At 44.8% G+C, this 14875-nt stretch overlaps 1 protein-coding gene across 1 annotated transcript in view; it reads left to right on the top strand.

The window, feature by feature from the left end:
• Window positions 1–14875, top strand: part of CMTM4 (CKLF like MARVEL transmembrane domain containing 4) — a gene marked incomplete at its 5' end in the record, with an annotated part of 62676 nt that overhangs the window by 41546 nt on the left and 6255 nt on the right. Inside the window, one exon of the mRNA XM_077755461.1 lies at window positions 8077–8253. Coding sequence (XP_077611587.1) covers window positions 8077–8253 — 177 coding nt within the window. The remainder of the gene's footprint in view (window positions 1–8076; window positions 8254–14875) is intronic.

Genomic DNA, 14875 nt, shown 5'->3' with positions numbered 1-14875 from the left:
TAGAGATTACTTAAGAATAAAATCTTAAAAAAAGAGGAAGAAGCCAACACACACACACACACACACACACACACACACACACAATCTATCCACAGTCCTACCACATAGATGGATTCCTGAAATTCCAAATATTTTATGCTTTTGTTTTAAATATTTAAGTCACATGGTCATTATGTCTATAGCTTTACCTTGACGATCTGGTAAGAGTCCGTCAAACCATTTGGATCTGGTGTCTTTAAGAGTGGGTAACAGGGGCACCTGAGTGGCTCAGTTAAGTGTCCAGCTTTGGCTCAGGGCATGATCTCGCAGTTCGTGATTCAAACCCCATATCCTGCTTGGGATTCTCTCTCTCCCTCTCCCTCACTCTCTCTGCCCTTCCCTCACTTGTGCACATGCTCGCTCTCAAAATAAATAACCTTAAGAAAAAAAAAGAAAAAGAGTGAGTGACATGTTCGTCTTGTAAAACACGCAGTTTTGTGCTAGAGACCGAGGACATGTGAAATTTAACAGTATGCCAGAGTTCCCTCCCTGGTCTGTGTGAGCTGGATTATACTTCAGCAACAAACAAGCCTAAAATCTCAGTGGCTTCTCACAAGGGAGGTTTCCTTTTCTCGAACAGTACACATCTCCCCTGCGCCTTACTCAGAGGCCACCCCTTCCTGGAACAGCGCTGGCTGCTGAGGCAGGGAGAGGGAGCGTCCCCACTGGCCAGTGCCAGAGCTCTCATCCTCTCAAACCTTTTGTTACTCGAACCAGAAGTAGATCCAGGCTTTAAGTGGCTTGAGACTCATGTGGTGTTGGAGGTCCACTTGAAGGAAAAATATATAAAATTAAAAATAGAACGCTAGGTACAAGAATGAGTATTTTTAATGAGAAACACACAAAATTATAAATTTAAGAAATTTTTTCTTTGTTTTTAGGCCTCTACTAATATAGGTCATATTTGAATTTTTAGTATGATCAGTTTAATACTGAAAAAGTATGCAGAATCAATCTGGAATGTAGGTGTACACTAGAACAATTTAAATTTTATTATTTTTAAAGATTTTATTTATTAAAAATTGTTTTTTACATTTATTTATTATTGAGAGACAGAGCATGAATGGGGGAGGGGCAGAGAGAGAGGGAGACACAGAATCCAAAGCAGGCTCCAGGCTCTGAGCTATCAGCACAGAGCCTGACGCAGTCCCGATCCCACGAACCGTGAGATCATGATCTGAGCTGAAGTTGGTCACTCAACCGACTGAGCCACCCAGGCACCCCTCTAAGACTTTATCTTTAAATAATCTCCGTACCCAGCATGGGGCTCGAACTCACAACCCCAAGATCAAGAATTGCAGCCTTCACCAACTGAGTCCCACAGGCGCCTGAACAATTCACATTTTAGATTGCCACTATTTTGTATTGAGCAGCACCATTACACAGTCAGGGTGCTGTTAGGCTGCTATGCTCCATACATCCACTTATGGGTGGATATGTGTAGCAGGTCGTCACTGGCACATTTGTTTCTTCCATCTGTTTCAATACATTGGAGGCAATTTTGTGTGCCATTTTCTTTGGGGCTTTCCAACTGTGTCACTTCAGGGTTTGTCAGATGCCATCTTACGAATTGGAATGCATGAATTGTAATCTCCCATACATGTTCTCGTTTTTTTGTAGCACTGCTACAGGTTCCTGCCATATAGACCCTGGAATTCTGATCAATCTTTTATTTATTTGTTTGTTTATTTATAATTTACATCCAAGTTAATTAGCATAGAGTGCAATAATGATTTCAGGAGTAAATTCCAGTGATTTATCCCGCTACCCATTTAGCCCATCCCCCTCCCACAGCCCTTCCAGCAACCCTCAGTTTGTTCTCTATGTTTAAGAGTCTCCGTCCCTGTTTTTATGTTATTTTTGTTTTCCTTCTCTTATGCTCATCTGTTTTATATCTTAAATTCCACATATGAGTGAAGTCATATGATACTTATTTTTCTCTGACTGACTTATTTCGCTTAGCAAAATACCCACTAGTTCCATCCACATATATACATCCATATATATATACATTGTATGTATATATATATGTACATATACATATATATATACAATGGAGTATTACATACACACACACACCACATCTTTTTTATCCGTTCATCCATCGATGGACATTTGGGCGCTTTCCATACTCTGGCTATTGTCGATAGCACTGCTATAAACATTGGGGTGCATGTGTCCCTTCAAAACAGCACATCTATATCCCTTGGATGAATACCTAGTAGTGCAATTGCTGGGTCGTAGGGTAGTTCTATTTTTAATTTTTTGAGGAACCTCCACAATGTTTTAGTTTGACTTCCCTGATCAATTCTATTTCATGTGATTCCCGCCAAAAAGGGAGAACATGTGTATGTGCTTATAATTACATACTCTGCATCATTGAATATAATCTTGATCTATCTTGTGAATTTTAGGACCCGTTTCTTCTTCATGATGTCAGCTCAGAGCATATCTGGAAGCCATTCCTTTAGTGGGGGTTTTACAGTAACTATGTGTGGATGTGACAGCCAGACCCAAATGTGACATGTGACATGTGACAGCTTCCAATTAGTCGAATCCCCAGAAACCATTGATACTCCATCGCCACCCGGCTAGAGGAGTCATGATAGGAAGCTGGAGTGGCACGGGTGGAGTTCTGAGGTATAAACTCTCATCTTGAGAATAAATCTGCATGGGGAACATCTCAGACCACAAGCTTCCAACCCTACAGTGTGCCTGCAAAGGGGAGAATGGGATGTCCTGGTGAACAGTGCTGTTGATTACTGGGGCCTCCAGAAAGGCCCTGACACTGGACACTCCCACCAAGAGTAACATAGGGGGTTATGAAATTTTTAAAAGTTTTACTTATTTTTAAAGTTATTAATTTTTGAGAGAGAGAGAGAGAGAGTGCGTGCCAATTGAGGGAGGGGCAGAGAGAGAGAATGGGAGAGAGAGAATCCCATGCAGACTCAGCACTGTCAGCACGGAGCCCAGTATGGGGCTTAAACCCATGAGCTGTGAGATCATGATTTGAGCTGAAACCAAGAGCCGGACACCTAACCGACTGAGCCACCCAGGTGCCCCAAAATTTTAAACAGTTTTAATAGTAACTTAATCAGCCAGCTTTTCTCCTCCCTCCCTTCCTGCCTTTTGAGGTTGCCGGTTGTAATTAGCTGCTGACAACCTTTTAATATAAATTTGCTTGCCAATCATGAAAATACTCTTGGTGAATTGGTTGGTGCTACATGGAAAGGGATCTGTCCAAGGACACACATGATCCCTCAATTAGCAAATACAAGGGCTGTTACTTGCATCTTTTTGAACAGCTCTACTATTTTACATTGTGACATTTGTCTACTGCAAAACTGTTATAAGTTGAATTACTTCTGACTCTTGGGGCTTGCTTGAAGTTGTTGGCTTCCAGCATAACTTTGAGTTCTTTCTTTCTTGTTAGTCAACAGGTAGCTTTTAGTTTAGCAACAATTGATAGACTTCGCTGTGCAGGAGGAAGATTTGACATTTGCTGTGCCAAAAGGCAGGCAAAAAAGCGTACTGCTTATTAGAAACAATATTAGAAGCTGCTTAAACACCTATCAAAAGGAGATTGATTAATGTATGTGTACAGTTGTGTGTATGTGTGTATCTATCTGTATCTCTGTCTACATAGGAATACTTGTGATACTGTGATTTATAACAAGAAATATATATTTGGTCTTCATCTCATTTCTGGCACAGCTCTTAATACCCTTAAAATTTCCTAAGTGATGAGGGGTATCTTGATATTCTTAGCAACCCCCTTTCAGCCACACCTGAGTTTGGGTTAATGCGCGGACTTAAGGATGGGGGCTGGTTGCCAGGGGAAGCAACCTTGTGATAAGAGAACTCAGCCCCACCCATCAGCCTCTGGGAAGGGGCTGCAGACTGAGCTCTATAAAAACTTGAAGGCCAGAGTTGACAGCTGCCAGGTTGGGAAACCAAAATGTGTGTGCACGTTCCAGGAGGGCCGTGCCTTCCAAACTCCACAGGGCAGAGCTCCTGTGTTAGAGACCCTTTTGGACCTTGCCCGGTGTATATCTTCATTTGCTGTTTAATTTTATTCTTTTATAACTGGGGTGCAAGAGCCCCTGGCTCCAGGGGTTTCAAACAGACTGGGTTCAGCTACTGGCCGCTGACAAAATCCAAAGGGGGAGAGGCGAGTGGCGGGGAAAGAAGAAAGGAATTTATTTCAGGGAGGCCCTCGCTGGGAAGACTAGGACTGATGCCTCAAAGACATCTCCCACGTGTTGAAAATGCTTCCACGTTTATAGAAAAAAAGGTGGGTGCTTGCATCTGGTCAGTAAAGTTCAGGTTGATCACTGTCTTGGGGTCAGCCCCACGGGGTCTTGCCGGCTCAGGGCAGTCCCTGTTGCTTCAGGGGGCACTTTCAGTTTCCATCACAGGATGCTTTGCCCACAGGGTGTTTGGCTCGAATTAAGAGATAAACTGAAAAGAATTTAGTGAGATAGAACAGACTGAGGTCAGAATGGGGGCAGTTGATGGGGCGCCAGGGTGGCTTAGTTGGTTACGTGGCCGACTTCCGTTCAGGTCATGATCTTGTTTGTGAGTTTGAGCCCTGTGTCGGACTCCGGGCTGACAGCTCGGAGCCTGGAGCCTGCTTCAGATTCTGTGTCTCCCTCTCTCTCTGTCCTCCCCTGCTCACACTCTCTCTGTCTCTCAAAAATAAATAAATGTTAAAAAAAAAAAAAAAAAAAGAATGGGGGCAGTTGATGTTCTCTTTCATTTGAATATCATTTGTAATAGACTGTGATAAACTTTGTCAAAAATCTAGAATATTCTTAGTAAGGCTTTCATGTCACTCTGCCTAACGTTTCAAACACCTTTGCCCTAGTTACATTGCATTCTCCTTCCCTGCTTTGAATTTTCCCCCTTTGCACTTAACACTGCCTAGCATATTGTATTTTTAATATAATTTTTAAAAGCTTTACTTTCATTAGAATATGGGCTAGAGAGCAGAGATTTTTGTTTTGTTCACTGCTGTATTGAGTGGCCTATTAGATTTGCATATTCTTGAAACCATTTTTAATATTTAAGAATGTAGGTGTTACCTTCCCACACAAATATGGTTGAAGTTAGCATACCAGAAACATTTGTAACTCATCAGTACAGTGTGTTATTTCTTACCCAGGATTACTAGATCCAATTACAAGGGGAAGAAAAAGTTTAGGAGTTTCCCTTATATGAACTACTTCTTTGTGAATTGATTGCAAGTCAGGCATGAAATTCAGATGGAGAATTCAAGTCTGTGCTTCTGTAGAGAATTATAAGAAGAGCCATTAGGAGATACACAAAATGTGTGCCTAAAGACCCCTGTCTCAGAATGTTTGACTTAAAATAGAAGTGTGAACCACATATTGATAGAGGTGTCTTTTATGATTGCTGTGTGGAAGTATTTTTTTAATGTTTATTTTTATTTATTTGAGAGAGAGAGTGAGGGCACAATCAGGGCCAGAGGGGATGAGAGAAGAAGAGATTGAATCCCAAGCCAGGCTCCGGGCTGTTAGCTCAGAGCCCGACATGGGGCTGGATTCCATGTACTGTGAGATCATGACCTGAGCCAAAATTAAGAGCCAGAGGCTTTTAACCAAATGAATCAACCAAGCGCCCCAGTGTTGAAGTATTAATATTGATAGTGGATAGAGGGGAGCCACCTTGCCCTGCTTTTCATGTGGAGATCTTGCCAAGCAAGTCAGCAGTTGTGGATGTGGGTTTTTAGTGGCCTCCGAGCCCGTTTGCTGGCAGTGCACAAGTAACTGTACTTGGTGCCCCAGGAAGAAAGAGATGGGCTGGCCCCTGCCTTCCAAAAGCTTATGAGGCAGAGAGAGGCATAATGGCAAGTTTAAAAAAGGGTAGAATGCATTCACAGTTGAACAAGCCTTCCCAGGAGAGGGTAGAATCAAATAATGTCTGGCAAGAAGAGAAACAATCAGGGAAGGCATGGGGAGGAGGCGGCATTGAGTTACGCACTGAAAGGCGCATGCCTTATAGTTTTCCCAGAGTTTAATCATCTGGCAAACAATAAAAACATTCTGACTCTGTAGGTTAAGGAGGAGAGGCAGAAATTCTGCACTTCTGGGACGCCTGAGGGGCTCAGTTGGTCAAGCGTCCGACTTTAGCTCAGGTCATGATCTCCTGGTTCGTGGCTTGAGGCCCGCTTCAAGCTCAGAGCCTGGAGCCTGCCTTGGATTCTGTGTCTCCTTCTCTGCTCCTTGCCAGCTCTCTCTCTGTCTTTCAAAAATATATAAAAATTAAAACATTAAAAAAAAAAAGGAAGTTCTGCACTTCTGATGGGCTCTCTCATGATGCTGATGTTGGTGGCTCTAAGGACAGATCTGGGACCACAGAGTCGTCTGTACCTCCTGGACCTTTGAAGTGGGGGCTCACCTCAGGTTCTGGCACAGGCTTGAAATGTGGTCGGCTGGGAAGTGCTCAGCTAAAGAAGTGGTAGAGTAGAGGCCAGGAGACTAAGATTGATCTGGTTTTAGGTGCAAGACCCCCTGACCTGTCCTGATCATTGTGTCATTAATTCAGCCACTGGGCCCCCTCTTTCTCATGATATTTAAAAAATTTTTTTAAATGTTCATCTATTTTTGAGAGAGAGGCAGAATGTGAGTGGGAGAGGAACAGAGAGAGAGGGAGACACAGAATCCAAACCAGGCTCCAGTTTCTGAGCTGTCAGCACAGAGCCCGACATGGGGCTCGAACTCTGGAACCATGGGATCATGACCTGAGCCAAAACCAAGAGTCAGACCCTTAACCTACTAAGCCATCCAGGTGCTCCCTGTCCTGAAATCTTTTAAAAGCTCACCTGGTAATTTCTGTTGATACCTGTTTAACTATGAGCTCTGATCTCTTGGGACATATTGCTGGAATATTACTTTGGTTCCTCAGAAAGAAATTGATGCCATTATTGGTAAATTTTTAAATGTTTTTGTAAACTGCCATTCCAGCTTTTTATGACCAAGTACAGTGATAACTTTTATTTTTATTAAAAATTTTTTTTAATGTTTTATTTATTTCTGTGTGTGAGAGAGAGACAGCAGGGGAGGGTCAGAGAGAGAGGGAGACACAGAATCTGAAACAGGCTCCAGGCTCTGAGCTGGCTGTCAGCACAGAGCCCAACACAGAGCTTGAACCCATGAACTGTGAGATCATGACTTGAGCCGAAGTTGGACACTTAACTGAGCCACCCAGGTGTCCTAATTTTTTATTAAAAAATTTTTTGTTTCTTTATTTTGAGAGAAAAAGTGAGCAGAGGAGAGGCAGAGAGAGAGGGAAGGAAAGAGAATCCCAAAGCAGGCTCTGCACTGTCAGCACGGAGCCCAATGTGGGGCTCAAACCCACCAACTGTGAGATCATGACCTGAGCCAAAATCCAGAGTCAGATGCTTAACTGACTGAGCCACCCAGGCACCCCTCCAGGGATAACTTTTAAAAAGCACAGCTCATGAATTAATTAGGTAGGCCTCATTTTTAGGGACTTGTAATCGGGAGAAGGAAGGATTATACCCATTCCTGTCTTAAAGCCCTCAGGGGTCCCAGTCAGCCTGCGTGACCTCCGCTTGAACCACTGGGGTAGCTACAGATGGCACAAATGGACACCATTTGGACCCTGCCCTCTCCGTGTTTGGCATAATTGTGGTAGGGACTATAAATTGGAAACGTGTGTAGGCAGTGGCCACTTACTAGTGGCAGAGGAAGAACTGAAAACATCACAGAGATGTTCCTTTCTGTTTCCTCACAAGGGCTGTGCCACACCCCAATGGTGTGTGGGGACTGTCGTGGGGCGTGGGGGTCTACCTCAGGAATTCTATCCTCCATACCTGTTGTCGCACGAGAATTTCATCAGGTTGTGTTCGTGACAGTGATGCTGTCGTCCCCAGAGGAAAACTCTGGCTGCATATGGTGGTGCTGGAGTTGTATTTAAATGTGATAGGCACATATGTCCACGGCTGTGTACTAAATATACACATACATGTGTGTTTCCAATTTTTGTTCCTAGATTTTGGCCCTGATTGCGTTCATCTGCATAGAGACCATCATGGAGTGTTCCCCGTGTGAAGGCCTCTACTTCTTCGAGTTTGTGAGTTGCAGTGCATTTGTGGTGACCGGAGTCTTGCTGATTCTGTTCAGTCTGAACCTTCACATGAGAATCCCCCAGATCAACTGGAACCTGACAGTGAGTATAGGTCACCACTCTGGTGATGAGCAGAGCACCAAAGCACCAAGGGATTGGGTGCTGCTTTGGAACTCTGTGTTCTGTTTGGTTCCAGTTCATTTTGATACTTAAATATTTCATTGTAATTCAACTGAAATTTTGAATTTCTTTACTGGGTTGAATAAAACTATAAGGTAATTTGAATCTTCACTAATGGTAGAACCATCATAACAATTATTTTGACCCCTTTAAAGATGTCATTTCAATTTTATGATCCTCGGAGAAGATTGGTAAAGTTGATATTTACAGAGTCTGGAAAGAAATTAATGCCTTTGTAGTTTTTTCACACTGGGCCTAAAAGCCATTTATAAAAGTATTGATTCAGGAAGAATTGGAATTACAGATGAAATGACCAATGAGCTGCAAAGCCTAGGATTATCATCAAATTCAGAGCAACTGGGAGGACGCGGAGGGTTTGGCGCTTTGATCAGAGTCTTGAGTGGAAGTGCGCCCTCTCGGTGGTTTGGGTGCTTAATGTCGGGCTCACCCTCTGATCAGCATGGGACGCTCAGGGCCGGTCCCGCCCAGGCCCATGTTCCTGGACTCCTGTTACTTGTCCTTACCCTGCTGAATGAGAAAGGAAACTTAATAACAGCACTTGGTTTTCTTGATGTTTCTCTGCAAATACTCACAAGCAAGAGCTCAAAGGGAATCAGTCAGAGCCACAGGAAGCACAGCCGACTGCCTCCCCCTTCTGTGCCTCCTGAGAGGGTGCAGGGTGGCCGGAGCACAGGAGGGTGCTGCAGACCACCCACCCGTGGTGAGCTCCTGGCTTGCTGCCTCCTGCAGCACCCTGGAAAGTGGGCCCCACTGCAGGAGCCCAGGAGGAGCAGGGAGGAGGTGGAGCTGGTCCCCTTGCCTGGGAAGGCCGCTCCCATGGTGATCCTGGGGGATACGGGGAGGAGCAGCTCTTTCTGGCAGAATGCTCTGTGTGTTGTTTGAACTCCTAGGAGGGAATATACAAGGAGAGCTGAACTAGAAAAGTTGATTTCAGTTGAAAACTCAGCTGGTTTTGTCCTGGTTTTGTGACAGGTTTTAGCATCTCTGGTATTTTTTTTTTTTTTTAATATTTATTTAGTTTTGAGAGAGAGAAAGACACAGTGTGAGGGAGGGGCAGAGAAAGAGAGACACACACAGAATCTGAAGCAGGCTTCAGGCTCTGAGCTGTCAGCACAGACCCGAAGTGGGGATCGAACTCACAAACCCCGAGATCATGACCTGAGTCGAAGTTGGACGCCCAACCGACTGAGCCACCCAGTTGCCCCAGCATCTCAAGAATTTTTAAGATAAAATTTGTTCTCCATTAAAAAATGCTCACAGAGTTGTGAGCATTTACCAATTTAAATTGATAGTATAGTAGATGGAGAGCATAGGACCGTCTCATAAACCTCCTCCAACCAGAATGCAAAGTGCTGGAGGAACTGTTTGAGAAGGAAGTGGCTGACAGGAAGGTTAAGACCAAGGACTTTGAGTCAGACATTTCTGGGTTCAAGTGCAAGGTGGTTCTTGAGAGCTGTGTGTGACTCTGGCCAGGTCACTTAGAGCCCAATGTTGAAGGCCACCATGGGTAAAATGGAGTATTTTACAGGCTTGTTTTAAGAATGAAATGAGACAATGGGTGAAAGGGAACCTCAAGCCAGTGTGCACTGCTGCCAGTATGAAAAGTCTTAATATTATCACAAATGAGAGTTTTCTTTTTTTTAACTATTAAAAATATTTTTAATGTTTATTTATGTTTGAGAGAGAGCGAGCGAGCGAGCAAGCAAGTGGGGGAGGGATAGAGAGAGAGAGGGAGACACAGAATCCAAAGCAGGCTCCAGGCTCTGGGCTGTCAGTAGAGAGCCTGATGCAGGGCTCAAACCCATGAACCATGGGATCATGACCTGAGCTGAAGTCGGATGCTCAACTCACTGAGCTACCCAGGTGCCCCACAAGAGTTGTTTTCTGTCAACCACATCTTTCTCCTGCAGACTTCTGCAAGGATTGACTTTAATCCCTTAATTCAGTCTTATCTTCTGATTTGACATCTGTAAATTTGTTAAAAGACTGCAGCTTTATAAGTAATTCATATCGGTCCTTATCCCCAGAAATATCTCCTTAGTGAGCTTCCTGGAATTCAGATTTAAAAAAAATGTTTATTTCTGAGAGAAAGAGAGGGTACAGGCAGGGAGGGGTAGAGAGAGAGGGAGGCAGAGAATCACAAACAGGCTCTGCACTGTCAGCACAGAGCCCAACTTGGGGCTCAAACTCACGAACCGAGAGATCACAACCCGAGCCGAAATCAAGAGTTGGACGCATAACCAACTGAGCTGCCCAGGTGTCCTGGATTTTTCTGTTTTAGTCATGAAGAGCTTTCTCCTTGTTGACTACCACATTATTTGGTCATACTCACATGCATCTTTTTCACTGACAAGTTAACATACGTCATTTTCTTCTGGATGGCGTTGGCAGAGTGAACACCTGGCTGTTCCTCAGTTCTCCCCTCACTGAACATTTTTTAAATATATATGTATTTTTTTCATTTGAGAGAGACAGAAAGAGTGCAAGTGTGGGAGGGGCAGAGAGAGAGGGAGAGAGAATCCCAAGCAGGCTCTGTGCTGGCAGCATGGCTTCCACCCATGAAACCTCGAGATCATGACCTGAGCTGAAACCAAGAGTCAGACGCTTAACTGACTAGCTACCCAGGCACCCCATCCCCTCAGTGCTTTCAATTCTTTGGGATCCTTTTTCCAGAATTTCCACCCCACCCTTTTTTACAAAGTTTATTTATTTATTTTGAGGGAGAAAGAGAGGGTGAGAAAGAGAGAACCCCGAGCAGGCTCCACACCATCAGTGAGGACCCCAATGCGGGGCTCAAACTCCTGGAACTATGAAATCATGACCTGAGCTGAAACCACAAGTTGGATGCCCAACCGACTGAGCCACCCAGGCACCCAAGAATTTCCACCCTTGCAGAGCAGATGAAGGTGTATGCTTATCCAACAGAAGAGTATGTGAGTACATGAACTTGAGGAGGTGGTACTTACTGAGGAGAGCTCGGGTCTTCTTTAGGAGGGGAGAAAAAGTGAGCTCTTCAGGGCTGGACACAGCTTATTGAGTCACTGCTGAGGGCTGGCCTTGGCTGTGTTGTGTTTCTGTAACTAGGTGGTGGGAGTTATTGTTCTCAACAGAGCCAGCTAGGGAATGAAATAGGGTGTGATTGGTGTAGATTTAGCAAAACGGTCATTTCAGGAGCCTACATTGACACAAAAATATTCATGGAAAATGGCACATAAGGAGGAGGTTGCAAAGTATGTATTTTATACAAGCATTATTTGATGCAAGCAGAATGATTCTGTTAGCTGTGGGTTTGCTTGTTTGTTGATGATTCTATGGGATTTATCCTGTGGTATTTGTTTTTCTCTCTCTATTAGGGGCTTATACACCTGTGTGTCCTATTTGTGTTTACCTTGGTTAGTGCCCCAGGCCTCCTGCCCGGCCCCCATCCTTCTCTTCTCTCATCCCCTTCCCACTTCTGAAAGCCCACAAGGGTCTCCCAGTCTCCCTAGCTGGTGCTCTGAGCCCATCAGGGCCTGCCCTGCCCAACTTTGTAACAAGCAGGGAGGTCTGGTCGTGCCTTCTGTTTCTCTGCTCCCAGTCTGTGTTTTCTCAACTTTTACTGTCAAATACAGATCATTCAGAAAAATACATTAAATGTACAGTTGATTGAAGAATGAAAAGATTGTGGAGTTATGAGTTGGGTCAAAAGGTAAATTGGATGTCTTTGGGAGTACTCTGGTCGGGATTTCTGGGGCTTCTGTGTTCCTGGATCCCCTGGCTGTTCCTCAGTTCTCCCCTCACTGAAGATTTTTAAAATATATATGTATTTTTTTCATTTGAGAGAGACAGAAACAGTGCGAGCGTGGGAGGGGCAGAGAGAGAGGGAAAGAGTATCCCAAGCAGGCTCTGTGCTGGCAGCATGGCTCCAGCCCATGAAACCTCGAGATCATGACCTGAGCTGAAACAGACTTGGACACTTAACTGACTAGCCACCCAGGCACCCCATCTCCTCAATGAACGTTTGAGTGGACTCTGCCATGGAATGCTCTGTTCTTGGTGCATACTCTCCACTCTTGCCTGTCCTGAGGCTACCCCGTCCTGGCTTTTCTTCTTCCTCCTTGGTCTTCCTTCTCAGTGCCTTGGCGGCTGTCACTCATCCCACAGACCTCTCCGGATCAGGAACCCAGGTTGGTTGGGTGTTGAGTTGGGACAGTCTGAGGCATTCAGAGGGGCCACCTGCAGAGCCCCAAGGACTTGGCCATGACTCATTGTGTGGGGTTTCTGACACCAGTTTTTACTCTAAATATATGTCTTTTTTTCCTTTGACACCAAATCTGTGTAGTTTTTCCAGACTGAGCAGTTCTCCAATTCTCCAGTTCACCAACTAGGTGTCCACAAGCTCCACTCCATTCCGATGCTAACTCCAACAGCTGACACAGATCCCCAGGCAAAGGGCTCAGTTCCTCAAGACTGCCCCCACTTCACACATCTACCACAGATGGAGCTCCCAGGTCACCTGCACCAACTGCAGATTTGGGGGCTCACCCAGCTGCCTCCTTAGGTTCATAATTCTCTAGAGCAGCTTACAGAACTTGGGAAAAATGCCTTAGTTATGATTACTGGTTCATTATAAAGGATACAACGCAGGAACAGCCACATGGTAGAGATCCTTATGTGTAGGGCAGGATCCAGAAGTCTCAACGTGCTGAAGCCTCTGTCCTCCTGGAGTTGGGGTGTAGCACCCTCCCAGCCTAGGTGTGTAGTCACCAGTTTGGAAGGTCCCTGTACCCCATCATTTGGAGGTTTTTAGGGAGGTTTCATTATGTAGGCATGATTGATTAAAATCATTGGTCATTTGGAGGTTGAACTCAATCTCTAGCCCCTCTCTCCTCCTTGGAGGTTGGTGCAGGTAGGGCGGAAAGTTCCCACCTTCTGACTGCCTGGTTGATTTTTCTGGTAACGACCTCCCATCCTGAAACTGTCCAGGGGCTCCAGAGAGTCACCTCATTAACATAAAGTCAGGAATGGTTGAAGGGGCTCCTTATGAATCACAAAAGTACTCCTGTCTGGCACAAAGACACATAGACCAATGGAATAGAATAGAGAACTCAGAATTGGGCCCACAAATATATGGCCAACTAATCTTTGACAAAGCGGGAAAGAGTATCCAAGGGAAAAAAGACAGCCTCTTTAACAGATGGTGCTGGGAGAACTGGACAGCAACATGCAGAAGAATGAAACTAGATCATTTTCTCACACCATACACCAAAATAAACTCAAAATGGATAAAGGGCCTGAATGTGAGACAGGAAACCATCAGAATCCTAGAGGAGAAAGCAGGAAAAAGCCTCCTTGACCTCAATCGCAGCAATTTCTTACTTGACACATCACCAAAGGCCAGGGAATCAAGAGCAAAAATGAACTACTGGGACCTCATCAAGGTAAAAAGCTTCTGCATGGCAAAGGAAACAATAAAACTAACAGGCAACTGACAGGATGGGAAAAGATAGTTGCAAATGACCTATCAGATAAAGGGCTAGTATCCAAAATCTATAAGGAACTCACCAAACTCCACACCCGAAAAACAAATAATCCAGTGAAGAAATGGGCAGAAGACATGAACAGACACTTCTCCAAAGAGGACATCCAGATGGCCAACAGACCCATGAAACGATGCTGTGTCCATCATCAGGGAAATATGAATTAAAACCACACTGAGATACCACCTCACACCGGTCAGAGTGGCTAAAATGAACAACTCAGGAGACTCTAGATGCTGGGGAGAATGTGGAGAAACGGGTACCCTCCTACACTGTTGGTGGGAATGTAAACTGGTACAGCCCCTCTGGAAAACAGTGTGGAGGTTCCTCAAAAAACTAACACTAGAACTCCCCTATGACCCAGCAATAGCACTGCTAGGAATTTACCCAAGGGATACAGGAGTGCTGATGCATAGCGGCAAATGCACCCCAATGTTCATAGCAGCACTCTCAACAATAGCCAAAACATGGAAAGAGCCCAAGTGTCCATCAACGGACGAATGGATCAAGAAGATGTGGTTTATCTATATGATGGAATACTACACGGCAATGAGAAAGAATGAAATCTGGCCTTGTGTAGCAACATGGATGGAACTAGAGGGTGTTATGCTGAGCGAAATAAGTCAGGCAGAGAAGGACAGATACCGTATGTTTGCATGTATAGGAGGATTAGGAGGAAGCTAACGGAAGACTGTGGGGGAGAAGAAGGGGAAAAATAGTAGGGGAGAGGGAGGGAGGCAAACCATGAGAGACTCTTGAACGCTGAGAACAAACTGAGGGCTGATGGGGGTGGGGTAGAGGGGAAGCGGGGAGATGGGCATGGGGGAGGGCACTTGTTGGGATGAGCACTGGGTGTTATATGTAAACCAGCTTGACAATAAACTATTTAAGAAAAAAAAAAGAGGGGTGCCTGGGTGGCTTAGTCAGTTAAGCGTCCGACTTTTGCTTAGGTCATGATCTCGTGGTTCGTGGGTTCGAGCCCTGCGTCGGGCTCTGTGCTGACT

The sequence above is a fragment of the Crocuta crocuta genome, unplaced genomic scaffold (assembly GCF_008692635.1).
Source record: "Crocuta crocuta isolate KB4526 unplaced genomic scaffold, BGI_CrCroc_1.0 scaffold152, whole genome shotgun sequence".
NCBI classification, from domain to species: Eukaryota; Metazoa; Chordata; class Mammalia; order Carnivora; family Hyaenidae; genus Crocuta; species Crocuta crocuta.
This window is presented reverse-complemented; position numbering and strand designations above follow the sequence as displayed.